The sequence below is a fragment of the Typopeltis vanoorti genome, chromosome 4 (assembly GCF_054136105.1).
Source record: "Typopeltis vanoorti isolate ZY-2024b chromosome 4, IOZ_Tvanoo_1.0, whole genome shotgun sequence".
Taxonomy (NCBI): Eukaryota; Metazoa; Arthropoda; class Arachnida; order Uropygi; family Thelyphonidae; genus Typopeltis; species Typopeltis vanoorti.
The window spans coordinates 70,817,087-70,840,018 of NC_143552.1; the positions used below are offsets into that span (position 1 = coordinate 70,817,087).

The 22,932-nt window shown below is 35.4% G+C and overlaps 1 protein-coding gene across 1 annotated transcript in view; it reads right to left on the minus strand.

Annotated features, from left to right (window-relative positions):
• The window catches only part of tho2 (THO complex subunit 2-like protein), a 779,097-nt gene that overhangs the window by 298,044 nt on the left and 458,121 nt on the right, over positions 1–22,932 (minus strand). Inside the window, exon 29 of the mRNA XM_090391861.1 lies at positions 14,156–14,224. Coding sequence (XP_090247987.1) covers positions 14,156–14,224 — 69 coding nt within the window. The remainder of the gene's footprint in view (positions 1–14,155; positions 14,225–22,932) is intronic.

A 22,932-nucleotide genomic window follows, 5' to 3' on the forward strand; every position in this document is an offset into this window, starting at 1 on the left:
ATATTTCACTCATTTCTTATAGTTTAACAAAATTAAATCTCTAATTCCAAATGACATTTCAGTTTTAAGCTATCCAATTAAATTAAAGGGAATATTTGAATCAGAAATTTCAGCTGATAAGCAAATCAATGTTTTTATTTCAATTCCTTGTTTTCCATTGAAAGTTTGTCATCCATTAATAGTTCTTCCAGAATCATCAAATTCAAATGCACAAGTAATATTTGGAATTGATTTTCTGAAACGTCATGCTTTTGCATGCAATTCTGTTGATGATACAGTGTCATTGTGTGGACTAGAGTACTGTTTGAACAGGACATCAGATGACAATAGAAAATTATAGCAGTCTCCTGAAGTTTTTAAACATGCTGATGATAATGATCAAGTGTTTAATATTGAGACTCTAAAGAATAAGGAACCAAGTTCAGAAATTTGGGAAAAGGATAAGATTGTCCAAGCTCAGAAAGATGATCCCATACTTAAAACTATTTATGAAACAGTATTGAAGGGTGAAACTCAACTGGATGCATTTTTAAATCTGGAAAACTTATATTTAGATAAAGATGGGTTACTCTTATCTAGACAAATGGAAGATAGAAGGTTGAAAGTGAAAATATTGGCACCAACTCAAATGATTCCTTGGATTATGTACACTTTCCATGATTCTGACATGGCAGGACACCAAGGATTTTCTAGAACTTGGGAAAGAATAAAGGATCGTTATATCTGGAAAGGTATGAAGAGTAACATACTCACATATGTCAAATCATGCCATAAGTGCCAAATAAGATCCCCTTTCAGAGGAAAAGCTCCACTACAACCATTTTCAATTCCAACTAGACCTTTTCAGGCTGTTGGTATTGATGTGCTAGGTCCACTGCCAATTACTAAAAAAGGCAATAGGTACATTCTAGTAGCCATAGACATGCTAAGTAGATTTCCTGAAGCAGTGTCAATGAAGGATTAAACTGCAAAGACTATAGCAAGAAAGTTCTTGAATATGATAATTTGTAGATATGGAACTCCTCAGACCTTACTTTCAGATCAAGGAGCAAATTTTGCATCTGAACTGTTGTTACAATTATGCAAATTACTTAATATTAGGAAGATTTTTACTACACCTTACCACCCACAGTGTAATGGTATGTGTGAAAGGCTGAAAAAAACATAAAGCAAATAATCTCCAATCTGGCAAAGACTAAAATGAATGATTGGGACATATATATTTCTCAAACATTATTTGCATATAGATCTGCTTGTCATTCTGCTATCAAAGAAAAACCATCTTTTGCTTTACATGGTTTTGATCCAATCTTTCCTAATGAACTTGTTTCAGTCATTCCTAATACAGGATACAATGATATAAATGAGTATCTTGAGACAGTAGTAGATAAATTTTCCACTACTCACAGATTAGTAGGTGGAATAAGTAAATTAAGTTCTCAGAAAATTAGGTAGTGTATAAATCGTTTTAGAAAGTATAAGTCATTTGCACCAGGAGATTTAGTATTGTTAGATGATAAATCTAGCATAAAAAAGGGTTGGAAAATTAGGAAGGAAAGCTTTAGGTCCATATAGAATTCTAGATAAATTTTCTCCTGTGAATTTTAGGATTCAAGATGTTAAAAATCCTAGTAAAATTATAAATGTACACTCTGATAGGTTAAAAAGATACTTTCTAGGGAGTAGAAATTTAGTTATATTAGGAGACAATATGAAATATAAACACATTTAATAAAACAAAAACAATATATATACACTTCAAACAATATTACATAACTACAAATTTAATTGGATCCAAGGCCTTTTAAAATAAATGTACACTTAAAACTAGACTAAACACTTTGTTTTCACAATGACAAAATGTTCATAGCCAGTTTCTTTCTCTGTCAAGGCCCTTTTCCGAAGATATATGACTATATTCTTCATTTTCATAGGATCCTTTCTCATCACTCATTAATTCATCCTGACTCAATTCTGTCTCCTTTTTAGTAGAACAGAATAGTTAGATCCAGCGTCCTTAAGGCAGATGAAACTTCCCAATCAGCGTTTCCTTGCGCATTTCTTTAGAACGTAAATAACAACTTCTTTTATTCACTAATGCTTATTGACCATCTTAACTCTTCCACTTTAAAAAACTAATAGTTCTATGATTCCTTTTTCGAAATCTACTCTAAATCTTCCAATTAGCGTTTCCTCAAATATTCTTTTTAAAACGTCTATAGCAATATTTTCTTTTATTTACCAATACTTATTCCACTTTAACACTTCATAGTTCCACAATTCCCTTTTCGGAATATACTATTAATTTTCCTCCGACTGTCACATAAAAAACCCTATTTCCTCCAAATCTAAACGTCTGCCAACCTGTGTTCTAATTTCTTTCCAAACGCTGTCTTGTTTACACCCGTTACTCCGACACCGAACATTCTCCTTGTCAGCTGTCAATCACACATCAAACTTCTCAGCGAGCATGCGCACTCCTTGAAACTGGTAAGCAAGAAACTAAATAGAATGGCTGACACATAGATTATGTTAGCATAATGAGGATGTCTCTTCAAAACACAACTTAATATTTTAAACTATAATAAAATTTCTGTAAGTAATACAAATATCAAATCCAGTAAGTACATCAATTTTTTTAACTGCTTTACATTTCATTTTAACAAAATAACATCAATAATGGGCACATCGCAAGTGTCGACAATGCGTGTTATGAAACCAAAACTAATAAACGTACTAACACAAACAATACGTAAAAATATTCAGAATTTTAAGTTATGATTATTTTTACAAAGTATCACATCTTCCTCCAGTTGGTGCAAGTGACCATGAAGTGATCACTTGGGTGGTGGCCAGATATATCAAGACTTTTGTGGAAAAGGGTTATATGTGGAACTATAAAGTGGCAAACTCAGGAGGAAACTTGACAATATATCATGGGATGAGGAACTGGATGGGAAGGAAATCAGTGCTGCTTGGTCTCTACTCAGGAAGTATTTGGCAGATGCAATGAGAGTATATTCCAAATGGACAACTGAAGAGGTGAAGAATGCAGTCTGGAAGAAAAAGGCATTGTGGAGGTGAAAAAGATGGGCAGAGATAATCAGTTACATGAGGAGTACAAAGAGCAAGCAAGGAAGTTGACTCAGTAAGGGTAGCAAAATTGTGGTATGAGGAGCAGTTAGCAGATGACACTAAAATCCTAGGGAGTTTTTTTTTTTATATGTAGCCAGTAGAAGGAAGAATGATTATGGGAGGAGGAGGATGTTGGTCAGTGATAAATGGAGAAAAATAAACAGTGAGGAGGTTATAGTAGAGGTTTCAATGAGCAGCTCATTAAAGTATTCCATCCTTGTGATTGTAACATAATGTAGAACTTGAGAACAGTGGGAATGGGGAAGGAATCACTGATGATGATTGAACAGGAGGTATATGAGGAATTGAGTAAACAGTGTGAACAAGGCCCTGAGACTTGATGGTATATCACCATATGTCTTGAGGGAATGTTACAGAGAGTTAACAGCAGCTTTAACATACATTTTTAATGAGTCTTGGATTAGCCCAGGTTCGAAAAGAGTGGAAACGGCAAAATTCTTCAGCTTCACAAAGGGGGTGATAACACTAAGGCTTCTAATTATAGGCCAATCTGCTTGTCTGGAGTTGTGGTCAAAGTGTTGAAAAAGCTAGGGAGGGCAAGGATTCAGAACAGTTGGACAGCAGTAGATTTCTCTTTAATTGATAGCATGGGTGTGCTAAAGGAAGATCATGTTTTGGCAATCTGCCTACTTATTATAAGAAGGTGATGAATACATTTTCCAAGGGGATGCACATACAATAGTATATTTAGATTTTGCAAAGGCTTTCAATAGATTGCCACTTGTCAAACTAGCAGTTAAATTGGAATGGATGGAGTTGGATAGTAGATTAGTGCTTTGGATTGGAAATTGGCTATCTGATAGGTATCAGCAGGTTGTGTATCAGGAGTAATACTCCAGAAGAGGAAAGTCACTAGGGGGCGTGCCCCATGGGTCTTTTTAGGGGCCACTGTTGTTTAATTTGCATGGAAATTGAAATGTAGGGGGCTTAAATGGTGATATACAGTTGTTTTCAGATAATGCAAAGTTGGAGAGAGTTATGAGAAGTATAGCAAATTTTAAAAGCTTACTTTGCAAGGGTAAGTGTGTGTGGGGGATGTAAGTTTAATGTTGCAAGGTGTAAGGTTTTAAAATTTGGGAAGCAAAGATGGGATGCAGAGTATAGGATTGGTAGAAATATTTTACAGGATCTGGAGGAATGAAAGATCTGGGGGTGATGGCAGATAGGGACTTGAAATTTCATGGTCATTTTGCTAAATTTGTAACGACAACACAGCAAATTATGTGAATGATGGGAAGAACAGTGGTGTGTGTGTGTAGAAGTAAGGATGTTTTGATTCCATTGAACAAAACTTTGATCAAGTCACATATATACTATGCACAGATTTGATTGCCTGGTTTTCAAAAGAATGATGAGATGAAGAGGATTCAGAGACAATTAAGATGGTTTCTGGTCTCTGGAATGTGGAATATGAGGACAAATTGAAAGAAAGCAAACTGCAGAGCCTAGTGAATAGAAGAAAGAGGGGAGACATATAAGTTGGTAAGGGGTAATTACCAGATTAACATGAATGGGATTTTTCATAGAATATCTGAAGACAGGGGGAGAATGACAGGCCATCCCTGGAAACTGTATAAGGTAGGCGTGAGCAAAGAGGGTTAGGAGTAGATTTTTTGCCACGGAGAGTGGTAGGTGATTGGAATGCATTGCCTGAGAGTGTGGTGAGTGGAGGGACAGTGAATGCATTTAAATTGAGGTATGATGAGCTGTGCAGGTGAAAGTGGGACCTCCCACAATGAGTCTCTAGATTCCACTAAGTTTGTTGCTAATAATAATAAGACCTGCTTCCAGTTATTGCTAATAACATTAGTTTAGATGTAGCTAGTATTTTAATTAAATCCAAACCTCCTGTATGCAATATGCCACAAAAAAAAAAAATAAATAAATAAAATAAAAATCTATGCCTTAAAAGAACTAGACAGTAATAACAATATTACCAAAGCAGACAAAAATAACACTGCTGTGATAATGAATCTAACAGAATATGAAAATAAAATGCACATTCTTTTACAAGAACAGTGCACATAGCAAATCACAGATTGTGATACCACTAACTTACAAAACAATGAAGTTTGTAAATTATTGAAGAAAGTCACTTCCTGGCTTAAAGAAACTGTGAACAAACTCAAACCTTTATGTGTAAATCCACTCAAAATATATTAGGAGCATCAAAATTTACAACAAGATACACCCCTATGCCAAAGTGTTGATAGTATAAACAGTCCTACACACACACACACACACTTGCTAAACATTTGGCTAAATTACTATAAACAGAAAAAGATAGTGAATCATCAGAAAGCTGTGTGATTAGTGTATCTAGGAAGGACAAATAGCCATTAGCTTCCTGTTCTATTGTAAAGTGAAATTTTGGGATTAGCTAAACATTTTATTAAATTACTAGTCCCCTAACAAATAATTCTTCCTCCTTTGTTAAAAATTCTTTTCACCTAAAAAGTATATTAGAAAACCATATCTTAAAAACTTCAGAAATAATGATTTTGATATTATTTCGCTATTTACCAATGTACTTTAATTGAAACCCTTGATTTGCTAAAGTCACATTTCCCCCAAGATATATTTGAATTATTTAAATTTATAGTACATGTAAATTATTTTGCATGGAAAAGGAAGATATATTAACAATTAGATGGTACAGCAATGCCCCCCCAGCCAATTTCTACATAAAGCACTTGGAAAAACCTAGCTATGAATATAGTCACTCTCAAACCAGTGGTTTGGCTATGCTAGGTTGATCATGTATTTGCTATGTGGTCACATGGTCCAGCCGTTAAATACATTTTAATGCATTAAATAGCTAACATCCTAGCATCCACTTTACATTGAAGAAGAATCTAATGACTGTCAGTCTTTTCCAGATACATTAGATACACACACCATCCAAATAGTTCATTAACCTTTTTGGTTTATAGAAAACCTACACTTATCGGTAGATATCTGCACAATCACACCATCATCTACATCAACAATATGGTATCCTGAAAACACTAACTCACAGATCCAGAGCTATCTGTTCTGATGATAATGCTCTTACCACTGAACACACTTACCTGTGCCACGCCTTTTAGCCAATGGTTGTAATCCACGAAAAATTGAAAAATAAATGTTCCCACCCCCCAAAATCCCCCCTCATCACCTAACACATGAGGACCACAGCAAAACTGTTACCATCTCATATATTCAGGATATATTAGAAAAGATATTCAGTATCCAGGGCACTTAATAAATATCAACTTCTTACCTCATTAAAACCACATATCAAATTGGCAACTCTCATCTGTTCACCTAAGGAAAAACTCTCACCTTTATCACATCCAGGAGTGTATGAAGTACCCTGTACTTGTGACCTGACTTACTAAGGACAGAGAACGAAGAATTCTTGATATCCATCTTGGAGAACATAAAAAAAAAAAAAAAAAAAATGCATTTCGCACTATCATTATGGGAAGTCGAGACTAGCAGATCATGCCCTGGATACCGCTTCAAAGCTCAAAAAAATGCTGCAAAGAAGTCATTACAAGTCAGAGAGACTAGCAGCACTCCCCCCCCCCCCCCATTTGAGCATAGAAGTGGTGTGGTCTGCTAATAACAATAGTGCCGAATGTATTTTTTATGTTCTCCAAGATGGATATCAACAATTCTATCTGTCCATAGTAGGTGGTCAAGGTATCAGCAGCAGCTTTAAAACAGTTCCCAAACCTCTAAAAAAATGGCAGTATCAATTTAGCAAAAATCTTGGTTTTAATTCACAACATGAGTAATAAAATAATTAATATTTATTTAATTTATTTCCTGATATTTACTTGGTATTGTGCCCAACATCTTTGGAACATAAAAACAGTTTATCACAGTGCGCCAATTAGGATTTAAGTTTCTTGTGTTGTCTGTTACAATTTTTGAAACTGGTCCCACTGTTAACTAATTGCTGCTGTTTGCGCACTGCGATAAACTGGTTTTGTATTCTGAAGATGTTGGGTACAACATCAGGTAAATATCAGCAAATAAGTTAAATAAATATTAATTATTTTTACACATGTTGTGAATTAAAACCATCAAATAAACTAATCAGGAACTGCTTACACAACAAAAACCTTTCTATCTTTTTTTTTTTGCTTTATTGCACTTTAGAGGAACAAGTGATGAGCAGTGCTACCATTGTAAGTTTCATAAGATTGATCTTGAGATACAACTGAATATCACTAAGAACAAGGGTGGTCAAGGTATTACAAAGTATCATCGCATGCCTGTAAACTGAATGCAACAACTATAAATAGAATCCTTAAGAATGCAGCTCGCATAAAAAAAAAATAATAAAATAAAATAAAAAATTTAAAATAAAAATGCATTAAGGATCTGTACCACCAGAATCCCAATTATAACAAAACAGCATTCTCCCTGTATGATTTAATTATATCATGATTACAGCAATGTGTGTGTGTGTGTGAGAGAGAGAGAGAGATAAACTGTTGATTCTATGGAAGTTTTTTCACTTGGCTATGCTACTAATATTTGGTTTTATCCTTTATCCAAGTGTAAGCAAACAAATTTTGTGCCTGGAGTACTTTCAGGACTGGGACAACTCGTAAAGGTGGTATGAGTTCTCATCACTTGCCTTAGTATCCCATAATGCAAAGCACATCTCCTTGCACACATGTATAATGCTATGCATTAAGCGAAGGGTCACTACCCAGACCGGTTTCGACCTTTATTGATTTCTCCATTACTTCCACCTTAGTTAGTATCACTACCTTTGGGTCTGGCTCCCACTGATGAGACCTCAATGAAGGTCGAAACTAGTCTGGGTAGTGACCCTTCCCTTAATGCATATAGTATGCCCACAGGTATGAGATCCTTCAACAATTCTGCACATGTCAAAAGAAGGAGAATTGATTCCGATAATAGTGTAATCAATCCGTATTGTGGGATGAGTGTTTATTATTATAGGTTGGAAAATTAACTTCTCTTTTATGATTTGTAGCTTTTAAAGTGGTTATTATTTTGCTTGCATAACAGTTGGAAAATTTTACGTATAAAGCATGTGATTTCGCGTGTTGGTGACCAATTCATACACTGTCTTATTTCTTTTTCCCCTTCAACATGAATAGACTCTTCTTGGCAGTCTTCCAACGACAGCTCTTGCTTATATGGTTGGACTATAGCATTATACATGCCCGCAAGGGATGTGCTTTGCATTATGGGATACTAAGACAAGTGATGAGAACTTATACCACCTTTACCATGAGTTTCCCCAGTCCTGAAAGATTTCAGGCGCAAACTTTGTTTGCTTACACTTGGATAAAGGATAAAACCAAATATATAATTAGCAGCATAGCCAAGTGAAAAAATTTCCATAAACTTATCTCTAATCTAGAGAATTTTAATAATAGGATGTGACGCCCTTTGGAAACTTGTATAGGTAAATATGACTTCTCCATTACTTCCACCTTAGTATCACCACCTCTGGGTCTGGCTCCAACTGATGAGACTGCTAAAGGTCGAAACAGGATGGAAGGTTGGGTGATGGATGGCAATGCTCTAGTCAATGAAGTTCTAACTGAGGCATGGTGTTGCTGTTACCCAGGTACAGGAGTAATGGATGGCAATGCTGTAGCCCATGAAGTTAACTGAGGCACAGCTGTTGCTGTTATCCCTCAGATGAAATATGAGTGGTTCTGCTCGGTGGTGGGGTAAGCCTGGATTTGGATAGAGCCAAATGTTGAGTATTCTTCTCAGTGACAGGGTGAGCCTGTTACTGAGGGGAACAACGCTGAGTTTTTGATCCTTCGGGTCGCTCATTGATGGGTGATCCAGGGGATCTCACGAGTTTTTGGAGAGGTAACCCTGCACTTAATACAGGGAAACCGGTCTGGATAGTGAACTTGACCTCAATGCATAGCATTATACATGTCCGCAAGGAGATTATGGGATACTGAAGCAAGTGATGAGAACATATACCACCTTCACCACGAGTTTCCCCAGTCCTGAAAGTACTTCAGGCGCAAACTTTGTTTGCATACACTTGGATAAAGGATAAACCCAAATATAATTAAACTGTTGATTCTATTTACAAAACCTCCATTTTTATAAATTGTACTTTCCATGTTTAAAATTTATGATTTTCTTAATTTATTTATGCATTTACCATGCACGTGTATTTTAAATTGCCATTTTTTTTAGCAAATTTTAAAAACATTATGTTAGCTTAAATTTTAAAGTTGCTTACCTGAAAACTAAATATATGCACTCTTTGCCATTAAAACAAAACAAAAAAACATCAGTCGTCCATTACTTTTGTAAATGGTTACTCCAATTCTAAAGAGGAAGGGGAGGAAATTGACTTGCACAGATGGAATGAACAATTGCTCATGTGTTCAGTTACATAACTGAATAGAGACCCAAAGATGGACAATTCCCATAAATTGAAATGTAATTTTTTTTAAAAAAATAACATTCATTGTACAGTATATCTTTAATTTTGAAGTTTAATTAAAAGTTAAGAAGTCTGTGTGAGTAGCAGCTCATTTTGTGTTGAAAAGAATTTTTTATCCTAAGATAAAAATTATTTATAACTTAATAGTATAGTCTGTACATATTTAGTCCATGAAAGTTTTCAGGTAAGTGATATTAATTAACGTAAGTTTACTTAACATTTCGAAATTTAAACATTAATTCTGCAATTGGAGAGTGATCATTTACAAAAGTAATGGACAACCAAAGTTTATTGTTTTGTAATCCTTTCTTTTTTTGTTTTGTTTTAATAGTAAGGAGTGAATATATTTAGTTTTCAGGTAAGTGACATTAATGTAAGTTTACTTAATATTTCAAAATTTAAACATTAGTTCTGCACTTTCATTTTTATAATTTGATACTCTTCTAGTTCTTCTTTATATGTTTACCATTATTGTTTGCATTCTATTTTTTCACTTATTGTTCTTTATGTATGATCCTCATTTCCTGCCAAGCCAATGTTATTGTGTATATGAGTTTCCCATGATTTCCTTTGTTTTATTTCCCATAATTCTTTTGTTCTGTTTCACTATCTCCTCTGCCACATAGTTCCTGTATATAAACAGTGCTCAGTTGTCAATAATGTATGTTCATGCCATTTCCTTTGTCTACCATTTGTGGTGTCATCATTTTCTAAGAAATTGAGTTTGCTCTTGCAGTTTTGAGCTTTTACTGTTGGAAATAGTGAGTTTAAAATAGAATCGCATATTATATCCACAAGAAATTATATTTTTATTTTAACCTTTTACTAAAATGTAAGCAAACGTGCTAAAATATAAAAGTACAATGAGCTGATTTAATTTATGGATCTAAAACATGAAATATAATCAAACATTTAAATATGGCTTTAAAAATTTTAAGGAAAAGAGGAATGAAAACAAAGTTCATAAGGTCTCAAAAGACATGACAACTATAAATGAATCAACAGCAAAGAGACATGACAAGTCGACAGAAAGAAAATTAATAGAATAGAATAGAAAATTGGAAATGAAATACTAAAAGATAAAGGAAATGTGTGAGGAAGAAAACAGATGGCTACAAATATTGTTCCAAGAAATTTACAATGAAAGAGATGAAGTTAATTCTTAGGAAAGTTTTGAGTTTGAGCACAGAATCGTGTTTTTAGAAGAGCATTATTTTTGCAGCTGTCAATCATTTTTCAGAAATCAAATTATTATTATTTATTAAAAATATATTTAATCTGAACATTAATGAACCATGGTGACTTGGAGAATGGTATCATTTGTTGATAGTTTAAAACTGGCCAAATTAGATCACTTCATATGTTTGTGTCTGCAATGTTCAGGCTCATGTATTTTCAGCCAATAGGCAATTCATCTCCTCTCTCATAGTTTCCTAACCAAAAAATTTGAGTTTCTGGGAAGGAAAAACCTTATGAGTGTTCCTTGTATCTTGGACTGAAGCTTTTCAGACTGACAATGTTATCAAATATTCTAGGTTTAGATAGTTTTTCTTGATACATAACATTCATTCTTTAATGAAAAAAATTATCAAGATATTTGTAATGGATAGATGCATGCTTCTGGGGAAAAAAGACGATATTTCAAACTCAGATAAATTTCTGTTCAAAAATGCTGTGCTCTGGCTTGACTAGTTTTGCCTTTCTTCCTGATGTTATTTCTTGAAAATTTGTTCATAACTGCTTATAATATTTCTAATTAGCCTGTTATCAGAAGTATATGCTATTATGCATGGAGGATTTATTGCTTGTATACAGAATGTAAAAACAAAACAATATCTGACCATGACACTAGTTTGATGCCTCATGAAAAAAATTGCATTATTAAGCAGAATTAATTAATTATTATGAGTAATAGAATATAATAACAACGAATATGATATGATCCAAAGTTGTCTCATTAATAGAACAGTATGTCACTGAAAACTATGAAAAAAATATACATTTAGTTATAGAAAGTTGGAAAATTGGAAGGAAGCATCCTATAAGGAACTAATTCCTTAAACAAAAGAAAAATTGTTGAGCACAAGTCCTGTTACTCGAGAGTCTGATAAGGTACCAACATTGAAAATGTCCTAGTTTGTTGTAACTGACATGAATGATAGTGAAACTAGAGCACAGCATAATATAACAAAGCAAATGAAATATAATGGATTCCATAACTACTACTCTTAATTAAACAAACATACAATCCTGAATTCACAGAACAGCAGCACAACCAATGTCTGAGATTCTAGGAAGCTACATAGTTGCAATGGTTGGGCTATGGTGTGGACTGATTTGTGTACTTAGATTATAGTAATCTAATGTTAGCAGTGAGTGTATTGTTTATGTGTGTGTAAATGATATACCATATTTACTCGAATATTATAACTCACCCGTATGTATATCTCACACCCCTGTTTTACTTTACAAAAGAAGAAATTAAAAAGTTTCGCATATAGTTTGCACACGAAAAAAGTTTAAACATTTAAAAAAATAGATAGCAAATGCTGTTATGGCAGTTTCAGATATTGTGGAATTTGGATGAAATGAATCAGCATTTCAATTCATTCAAAAATCTTTGGCTTGCCTTTGCCGCTGACTGGCATGATCGTCTGTTAATACCACACCAATCATATGTTAGGCCAAAAGTAGCAATATCAAATAGCAGATTCTTGGTAAGTCATACCCATTTTCAGTTTTTTTTTTTTTTTTAAATCATGGTGATCTTATGATTCTGAAATGATAATAAAAGGACAAACATTAATGAAACTGTTTGTTTTAATTTAATTACAGAAGCATTGTCACTAATGATTCAAATATATCACATGATGAAGGTGAGTGGCTGATCGCATAAATAACGTTGATAATTAAAATTCAAATGCATTCATTTTATAAATAATGTGAACAATTATAAATTATAATGAATATTGAGGATTTAATTATAAACATTTTTTTTTTCCCTTCTGAAAAGCTTTAGTTTCCGAAAATCACTGCATATATCTCGCACCACGATTTTTTAACTTTCATTTTTAGGGAAAAAGTGCAAGTTATATTTGAGTAAATATGATATGTTATTAAGCCAACATATTTGTTTTGAATGATAAGGAAGATTCCTGTCATATTCATATCACACCAACTAAACTTCAATTGAAAAAGCCCTTTGTAAGATGCCCTGATCCACGAAGGATTATATTCCCAACTATCACTAGACCTCATTATCTAGTTGGCTGAATGGATAACATTTTCACTGTTTAATCAACCGATTGCAGGTTTGGATTCCACTAGAGGAATGAATGTTAGAAAATGTCCTATAATAGGTGAGAGATGAATTTCAATGCTCAGAGAGTGAGATTATCACCCTTCTTAGCAGAGACTTGAGAGGCTTAAAGAATGTTCCATTATAGAAACCTTAGAAAATTTATGGCTTCCTCTGAAATAACCCACAGCACTCCATATAAAACTAGAATACATGCTGACTTATTACATAGACAAATTACCACAGATCCAAGGAGGAACTGATAAATCTTTGCAGCAAAAAGGTAAACATTGACAACTCACCTCAACTCTTAGGTTTCAACCTGTTTTTGATGGCACCAAGTTTTCACCTGAACTACACATTCCACCACCACACAAGAATTAAGAATCTCATTAAACAGCCAAATAAAAGTTTTTCACTTAAAAAAAAAAAAAAAAAAACTGGATTAGTTTATTACTTCACCTCACCATTTCTCAACTTACATTACTCGTTATATTTTAGCATAGTTTCAGCAGGTGAATGAAATATGGATTAGCAGGATCTAGATAATGTCTCACAATAATTAGACTATTCAATTATTCTTCATTAATCCTGCAAAATATTTATTAATTTATTTTTGCCCATGTGGTATTGCATTAGCTGTATGGTTAGCTATTTCAGACAAACTAAAGTTTACCAATGTGGCATGTAATATGTTTCTTCTTTGTGTACACATGTTTGCTCCAGATAATGATCTGAATGTGAAGATTGAAACAATCATGTAAGTTTCAATTAAGTTAAATATGCAACTCTATTTTAATACAGTGCGAAGGTACTAAAATATATAAAAAAATGAGCTTACATATTGCTGTAAATTAGTCAGTTTGCAAATCCCAGATAGTTTAATGTTCAGTTTGAAAAGAAGTTAAACATTGGCACAAAGCCTATACATCTGGGTTGATGAAGCCAATAAGGAAAAGCCCTCCAAACATCTCTTAGCATGCAAAAATTGTAAAGTAAACATTTGAATGAAACTGTTGAAGAACCTGCTTCCGATAAATCATTTTTAGCCAGACAGAGCATAATGAAATGAAAGTGAATGGAGGTGGCAGCAGTATTCTCCGTGGAGAATGGGAGGGGAGAGACACAATGGTATATACATCAAGAGCTGATTGGTAGTTAAGCTATCATTTGATAAATGTTTAAGAGTCTAATCATTTCAAATGCATCATATTGTATAATAAGAAGGAAGTAATATATTAAAAACCTACCTTAGTTAGAACTATCAAGCTGTTGCGAATTTGTACATAATCATCAGATTCCAAGCAAGTGACCAGTGCCTACATAAAAAGGTTGTTAAATTATCCTCTAAATAATATGTAGCATGAAAAATTAGATTGAAACACACAATGATTAAATAGTAATATACAATTTTAAGAGAGATATTATCTCATAATTACAATTTCAATCATCATTTTGGTTATTATCAAGAACCAACAGTTTAAATGTGTAATGGCATCACTGTTCTTATAATTGCTCATTGCATATCAAAGATCTGAGTAGGTCACTTTTTTTTTTAATCCCTTCACAGAATACCAATAAAAATTATGTCCAACTATACTAGGAAAAATACAATGAATGCCTCGCAGTCTTCTGCTAGAAAGACGCTAAAAATGTTGAATAACAATGAAATACCCCCCCCCCCATTTAACTTTAAGAAGTTTGCTTATGAACTAACACATCCTTTTATGATTTGTACAACCTACTATACTCAGCTGGCATCCACCATATTCAGACCAAAAAAATACTTTTCCATTAAACTATCAACTTGTATGCCTCACCCTGGTACTCACTAAAGCAGTGGTTCTTAACAGGTGTTCCGGGAACTGGTTACAAGTGTTCCGCCAGTGAAAATATCACATGACACAGTCTAAGTGTAACTGGCTACCCTGATCTCTATTTCTTTGGAAAAACCACATATCAAAAATAACATAGTAGATATGTTTCCTTCACTCCATAATAAAAATGTCGAGGGAATTATTTCTGTTATAACAGAATATTTAACAATATTGGAAGAAAAGATTTCAAGTTACTTTCCTTCCTTAAATACACACAATTATGATTGGATACAAAATCCATTTGGCACAGTTGATAGATTGAGTTGCGAATTTTCTTTACAAGAAGAACAATTAGTTACCTTGTCAACAGATCATACTCTAAAAATGAAATTCTCTGAAATAACTCTTGAGGAATTTTGGATTTTTGTCCAAGCCGAATACCTAGTTCTCTCCACAAGGGCACTGAAAATTTTGTTACAATTGTGAACATCATATTAGTGTGAGCTCGGTTTCTCAATATTAACCAATATAAAAACTAAAAAGCATGAAAGACTTACTAATATAGACAAAGAGATGAAAGTAGCTATACCACATATTAGACCTGATATTGCTGAAATCTACAAAAGTCGATAAGCCCAAGTCTCGGATTAAATAAAAGGCAAATCCATGCATATTTTTATTGTTAGTTTTATGATGCTTTTGGTGTTCCCCAATTTTTTCTTATAATCAAAAGTGTTCCGCGACTTTGAAAAAAGTTTATTGACTGGAGAACTGCTAGTCAATCAATAACTGCCATTGTTGATTTTCTTACATAAGATTCACAGCAAGTCTCACCTGCATCACTTGTCAATGGACATGTGCAATGGAAAGGTTTAAAGAAACCCGCACTTTTCCACTTTATATTTCCAAGGGTATTTGACAGAATCTGGCAAAGAGGGCTCATTAGCAAACTGCTTTCTTATGGTCTGTCTTCTCATGTGATTGGGTTGCTAATTTTCTTTGAGGTCACTAGCTATGTAATAGTGGATAGGTATTTGTGTGCTGAAGAGAGAAAACATCTATTACATAGGTGTTTTCTCTCTTCAGATTTTTCTACTACAGCAGTGTTTCTCAAAGCTCTATAATATACCCCACTCACTTCCTCATATACAGAAGCAACCTTCTTTTACTGACCTCACAATCAGAACTAGTTGGAATTAAAGAAAAGGTAGAGAAGTTGCTTCGGTGCATTTCAAGCTGGATTGTAAATGGGTCTTGTTGGTTAGCACAACTTCTTGTTCTTATGATTTTTTTGGAGGGACTAAAGGACATCTTTAGATGTCCTTTAGTCCCTTTAGAGTTAGCAGCTGTACAGATGCAAAGTAGCAAGTTGAACAGAAACTATGAATGAGATGTATTTGTGCCAGGAAAGGCTGGAGGTGTAGGTCATCCCAAAAAAGAAAATCTGATCACGTTTGGATATCTGGGTATTAATAAGGGTATTATTAATAAAGGACATCTTTAGATGTCCTTTAGTCCTTCTAACATAGATGTTTAGAGAGGGATCATCAATTAAGTGGATTGTCCTCTTCTGGATAGCATAAAGAAATTTTAGAGAAGATTTTTGTGCACCACTTCAAATGTGTGAGCAACATAACATGCCTGGGTGGATAAGAGATTTGTATAGAGTTAGCAGCTGTACAGATGCAAAGTAGCAAGTTGAGCAGATGCTATGAATGAGATGTGTCTGTGCCAGGAAGGGTTGGAGGTGTAGGTCACTCCAAGAAAGAAAATCTGATCATGTTTGGATATCTGGGTATTAATAAAAGTTAGAAGAGATGTGGGTTCTTTCATGCAAGAGATAAGACAGTTATCTCTGTAAGAATTGAGTTTTTGCGGCAATGAAGTCTACAAAGCTTTTTACTCCAATTGAAATATAGCCCGGTGATTGGAGTTTAGGATATTGGTCATGGTGGATCTTGAGGGTTTTAACAATTGGACACTGCAAGAGATGCTCAAATGAAAAGGAGGAATAGAGTGCACTGGTATCTGTGAGAGTAGGTTGAAAGCTGCTCTTCCTCTCTCCTTTCCTGCTGGTATATGCACTCTCTTCCTCTGTTTATATACAGGAGGAAGAGAGTGCACAAAAGTATAAAATCCTGAGGTACTCTGCAGTGGTTGGGAAATCTACAGAGAGAATTATCCATTATGACTTGAAGTGAGTGACCAGACAGAAAGCTGATGATGCACAGTGTAGAAGGCAGACCATAGAATGGGAGTTCTGTGCCATCACACAAGATTCTCTGAATTTTTCCATGGCTTGAATTCAGATGTTGGCTAGAAGACTGGCTGTGAATAAACAGTGGTGGAATCCAAATTGCTGGTCACTGATTAGGTCTCCAGATGGTGCAGAAGTTGGGAGGGGGGAGGGCAATGGGATGGTAGTTTGTGGAATGGATTGGATATGAGCCTGTTCGAGACTGTAGTGTTGACCAGTTGAATAGGATTAACTAAGGAGGCAATAAAGGATTGGTGTTAGTTTTGAATTACAAGTTTTTAAAGGTGGAATACTATCAGGACATGAAATTGTTTGTAAGTTTATTAGCAATTCTTTGGATTTACTTTCTGGACAAAAACTATGTGCAGCATGGATTGATCGGTTCTTTATAATGCAAGCAGGATGTGTGTGTGGGGTAAACTTTTTCCTGGTCATTTATGCAGGAAAAAAAGAGTAATGCCAGTAAGTCGGTCTTGTCTTTGGGTGAAGTCACTATGGTACCATCTTGATGTGAGAGAGGTGGAAAACATGAGTGGAAAAAAAGTTGTGCCCAATGGCCTTGGCAAAGGTACCTGTAGGCTTGAATGCCCTCTGGACAGGAGACAAGTTTACACCATTCCTTTTCAAAATCTGATTTGTGAACTTGATGGTTCTCTTACAGCTGCTGCTGCAAGTTGACAGAGTGAACAGGTGAAATTTTGGTCTTGAACTACCTGGTTATGCTGAATTTTTTCCCGTATACTTTGAAGGCACACTTTTTTGAAAACTAAGGCTTGTGTGTGGGTGGGTGGGGTGGGGGGGGGGTTGCCTATAGGATTTGGGATTTTGGCTGGGGATTCCTGCAAAGATGATTTCTATTATTTGGTCTGAGCAGATTTTTCTTTAATTTAATTTGCAGATTGTTTGAATCAAGAGAAAGGCAATAGTTGGACCTTGAAAAGGAGGAGTAGAGGTTATGGGGATCATCCCATTTGGCACCCTTGTAGTGCCAAAGGACAATAAGACTGAGAACTAGTAAATGAAGGCTGTTCCGTGACAAAGAAGATCAGTAAGAGGTGATGGTGGCCTGAGTTACTTAACAAGAACATTGACAATCACAGTATATGGGAAAGGAAGTTTGATAGGAAGAGATCAAGCATATTGGCAGATTGGAGGGGGGGGGGGGGGGTTATCAGGTATTCTTGTATTGACATTGTTGATCTTTGTTAGGTCATTGCTAATGAAAAATAAATTAGCATCCCTACTTGCTTGATCAGTGGAACCAGAGAAGGGAAGTCAATCTGAGTTGGGGATGCTGAAGTCCACAAGAAATATAACCTCAGTATTAAGTTATTTCAAAAAAAAAAAAAAAAAAAAAAAAAAAAAAAAAAAAAAAAAAAAAATCAAGTTTGAGAGAGAGATAGTTGAAAAGGTCAAGTGATTGATAGAAACAGAAAATGAAGTAACAAGATGATTTCTTGTCAGAAATTTTGAGCCAAAGCAGATCCAACGGGGGGGTCAGATTTTGCAATCATTCACATGGGATGTTACTTCTGATGAATGTAAAAGTGCTGCCCTCATGGGCAGAAAGAAATATGTAATGTGTTGTTTGGGCATTTTTTTTTGGGAGGGGGGGGGGGGGTTGAGATTGCCAGCTGGGGTTCTATCAGGAATAGCAATTCTCGTTTAGATAACTGCAGGTGATGGTACACGTTGTTTACACTGTTATTTTGGTAAAGTGGATACAGAAGTTTTTTTTTAGAGTAGAATGAATGTTGGTGTTTTTTTTTAATATATACTCTTTGATTGGATTTTTTAAAAAATTATTTTTTGTGGTGATCTCCAATAAAATTGAGATGCAGCTTACAAAAATATTCTCCCTTTATCAAATCTTCAAAAATGAAAATTTGATAAAGGGAGAAAGTGCTTACAATATTAGTCAGTCATATTACATAAACAGATAAAATACTCTTTTATTGTAGAACAGGAAAAAAAAAGTATTTGGGACAATTCAGCGCTGCCTATGACAAATCTACAAAAATAATAGATTACAATAAACAGGATAATACACTAAATCATTCTGAAAAGGGAGGGAGGATTTGGCAACAAATTTGGAAGATATTAGAGTAGAAAGAATAGAATGAGTAAAGAGGAATATTAACGGAGGATAATAGATCAGACAGCTGACATAAATAAAAGGGTTACTAGACATCTAATAGAGACATGCATGTTAGACATAGCATAATATTTTAAATAACGGTTTCACGCATGTAGAAGAAAATTAAATAGAAGTTATTGCTCCTATGTATTTCTGCTCAATATGTCATGAGCTTCATTTAGGGAGAAGGCAGAAGAATTAGCTAATAGCATTACAACATTTAAATTATGAACATAAGAATGAGTCATATAGCATGTATATACTATCATTCTCGGTTGCAGCTCAGTATATCAGCAGCTGAACAAAGCTCATGATATACTGAGCAAAATATACAGGAATAATAAATTCTATTACATACATGCTGTTATTTAAAATACTATACTACACTGCTTGAAAAGAAGTCCATGGACATCCCCATGGGCAAGGTGCATCGTGCCATGTAACAAGTCAAATGTTTGTATCCTATCCCAATGGCTTTAACAGGCCTTTTAGGCCCACAACCTTCCGAGCATGCTTGGATTTCGTAACCGAAGTACGAGGATAGGATGGTCACCCTTATGCCTGTAAGTATTCTTGGCTGTATCCCTGTGTGTTCACGGGGCCGGTTTGCCTGCTTGCAGGATGAAAAACCCCCAGATAAACTGGTAGAAAAACCCTGCTGTCTATGCTCAAAACTGGCTAACTTTGTTCAAATCTGAGGAAGATCCTTAAGCTCCTCACGTCGGCGACGAGAATTGTAGCCAGTATAAATTGGAGGAATATGATGCTCCCAAGTCAGTGTAAGCTGTGTCTGGGTGAAACGGCTGCATGAACGGAACTGAAGGAGTTTGAAAGAAGCATTGTGATAGGATGCCATGTTGCAGGCCTATCGATTCAACAACTTGTTGAACAAATTTGGCTAACCCAAGTCAACAATCAGTGACACCATAGTGAGATAGAATTACAGGGGGTCAACTCCAAGTGCCACCCACTGAGGACAACCCACTACTTACCAAACATGACCATAGTGTGCTACAAAGGATAATATGTAAAGCCCAGCATTTGTTGCCTGACATGTTGAATGCAGAGTTCTGGGCATCAACTGGAACACAAATCTGCACAAAAAACATTCTGAATTGAGGCTCACAATGTTTCCATGGTAGGACCACAATATGCAAGTTCTGCATTACTGGAACCAACATACAGCAGTGTCTTCAGTGGTGCAAACAGCATGTACAGTGAGACATGGATGCTTGGAAAGCTGTGTTATGGAGCAACAAATTATGCTACATCCTCCACCAAGCAGATGGACAGATATGGGTGTGTGTGGTGGCCTGGTGAACATCTCTTACCACAGTGCATAACCCCAACTATGAAATTTGGAGATGGCAGTGTGTTGGTATTGTCCTGTTTTTCCTGGTTTGTCCTCGGATCTCTGTTTGTGATGTCACAAACATTGAACTCCCATTGTCTCTTTCAGCAAGACAATGCACTGTGTCATAAGGCTGCTAGACCGTGCTGTTAGCCTAGTGGCTATGCGCTTCGCAACCATATGCCTTGGGAAGGAGTGTCCTAGGTTCAATTCCAGTCTATGACGTGAGGAGCTTAAGGATCTTCCTCGGCCATTGCCAAGTTAGTTGGTCTTGGGTGTGAACAACAGGGTTTTTGCCCCAGTTTATCTGGGGATTTTCATCCTGCAACCAGGCAAACTGGCCCAGTGAACACATGGATACAGTTAGGAATACTTAAGATAATCCTTCCAACCATAGGTTTGAATTGTCAGCTATGCCAGTCCCGAGTCCAGATAAAAATAGGGAGGATTGAGGTAGTGCCGTACTCCCCGTAAAAGGGGGCTCAAGGCTGTTGAATCACCACATGAAATGAAATGAATAATAAGGCTGCTGCTGTGACTGCACGGTTTGTGGACATGAACATCACCCCATTTGAATGGCCTCTACAGAGTCCTGATCTCAACCCTATTGAACATATGTGGGATGAACTGGAGCCTCGGATGAGGCTACAGTTCATCACACAGGACATCTGCCTCACAACAGTCCAGGACCTCCTTACATGCCTACAGGAAGAATGGTCCAAAATTCCCATCGATTGCTATTGTACACTTGTGGAAAGTATGCTCTTGGTTAATTTGGTATTAACCAAGTTAATACCATATTAGCAGACAAGAAAGAGAAGTCCTTTGGTAAGTTTGAAGCTGAACTTATTATGTGTGTTGACCAGGATCTGCTCATATTTTTAGATCTTTAGAGGAAAGCAAAACAGTGGTGGTGGCTGGGTCAGTAGAGCAGTACATGTGAAAAATCTGCAGAAAACAGCATGCAAAAAGAAAAAAAAAACAAATCTATGAGAGAGAATGATTGCAGGAGTTCTATGTGAAGGTGAAGTTCTATTATGAAGACTGCCCTCTAATGACTAGTACCCAGCATTTTTTGGGAGATTTTTGATGTGCTTGAAACTTGAGAACTGCATTATAAGGTTGAGTTATTTGTAATTTAGTTAAAAACAGATGTTTAGATCAGAGGGACAGAAAGAAAAATCAGAAGACAGACAGGAGTAGATATCATGATGTTTATCTTCATTAAATTTATAAATGTCTAAGAGAACACATGCAGTTTACAGACAAAAAAATACCATTGATGGTGAGCAACAGGTAGAGTTATGTGTTGATGGTAGTAGTGTTCTGTGTAGTTGGAGAATTAACCCAGTGTTAGTAAAGTGGGGTGTCACAGACCCCGAAGATTTTAAATTGACTATAACTTTTTAACAACACGTAGCAGTGAGTCATGCCTCAGTATAGCTTCCCCTCCCGTAACCCGCTACTCGATGCCATAGATGACAGGCTGTTGCACACTAGCAGGTTTGGTGTGTTGGGGTCCACCTTACCAAAAGTGTGACTATATTTACTTACGAAATATAAGTTTTTTCATGTATATTCTACTAAAATATTATCGTTACTGCTATATCTTGTATATTTTTACATACCAACTATAAACAAATATGTTTTCGTAAATATTTAGAGGGTATTTTGAGAATAATGTATTTTTTTTACCAGATGAGTTAAGAGCAGGAAGAACAGAGGTTACGTCAACTTATAGATGACGCTTTGACAGACGAGGAGCCATTTGGGGGAGATGATGATAGTGAAACTGATTTAAAATTAGTCAACAATATCAGTAACAATGAGTTTGATAGAGAACAAGACTGTGAGGAAGAATCTTAAACAATACGTAATCTAATATTGATTAAAAAGATATTGATTTCTATAATACACTACATTATTTGGGTGGGTCTGTGGACCCCACCTTACCACTTTTGTTACATTTTTCCACCTCACCAGCACCGGGTTAAGTAGTGGAGGTAAGTTGTGTATAGTGGAATAGAATGCCCTCCTACAATGAGTCCTTGGACATAGTAATAATAACAATAAATACATTTCAAATAAATAAAATGAATATTACAATAATCATGTGAAAATTATTTAATTAAAATGGAATTTAATTAAAATTTAAAAAAGTTTAGTCACGGCAAGTACACAGGATGAAGAACTTACCTGTGAAAATTTGCTTCTATTCTATAGCATGCATATGAGGATGAAGCATACTACACTAAACAATGGCAGCTATATCAAATACGGTACCATTGTTAACTGTAATATGCAATCTACTCTGAAGATTGTTTGAAATCCAGTGAAATATAAGTCAGTTAATACCCCCCCCCCATAATTTAGCAGGTGGGGGTGCTTAAGGGTCAAAGCTGTATAACTGAGAGGAGACCTCCACATAGCCTTTAAAGGAATGCGGAGAACCGACCAGGGCTTCT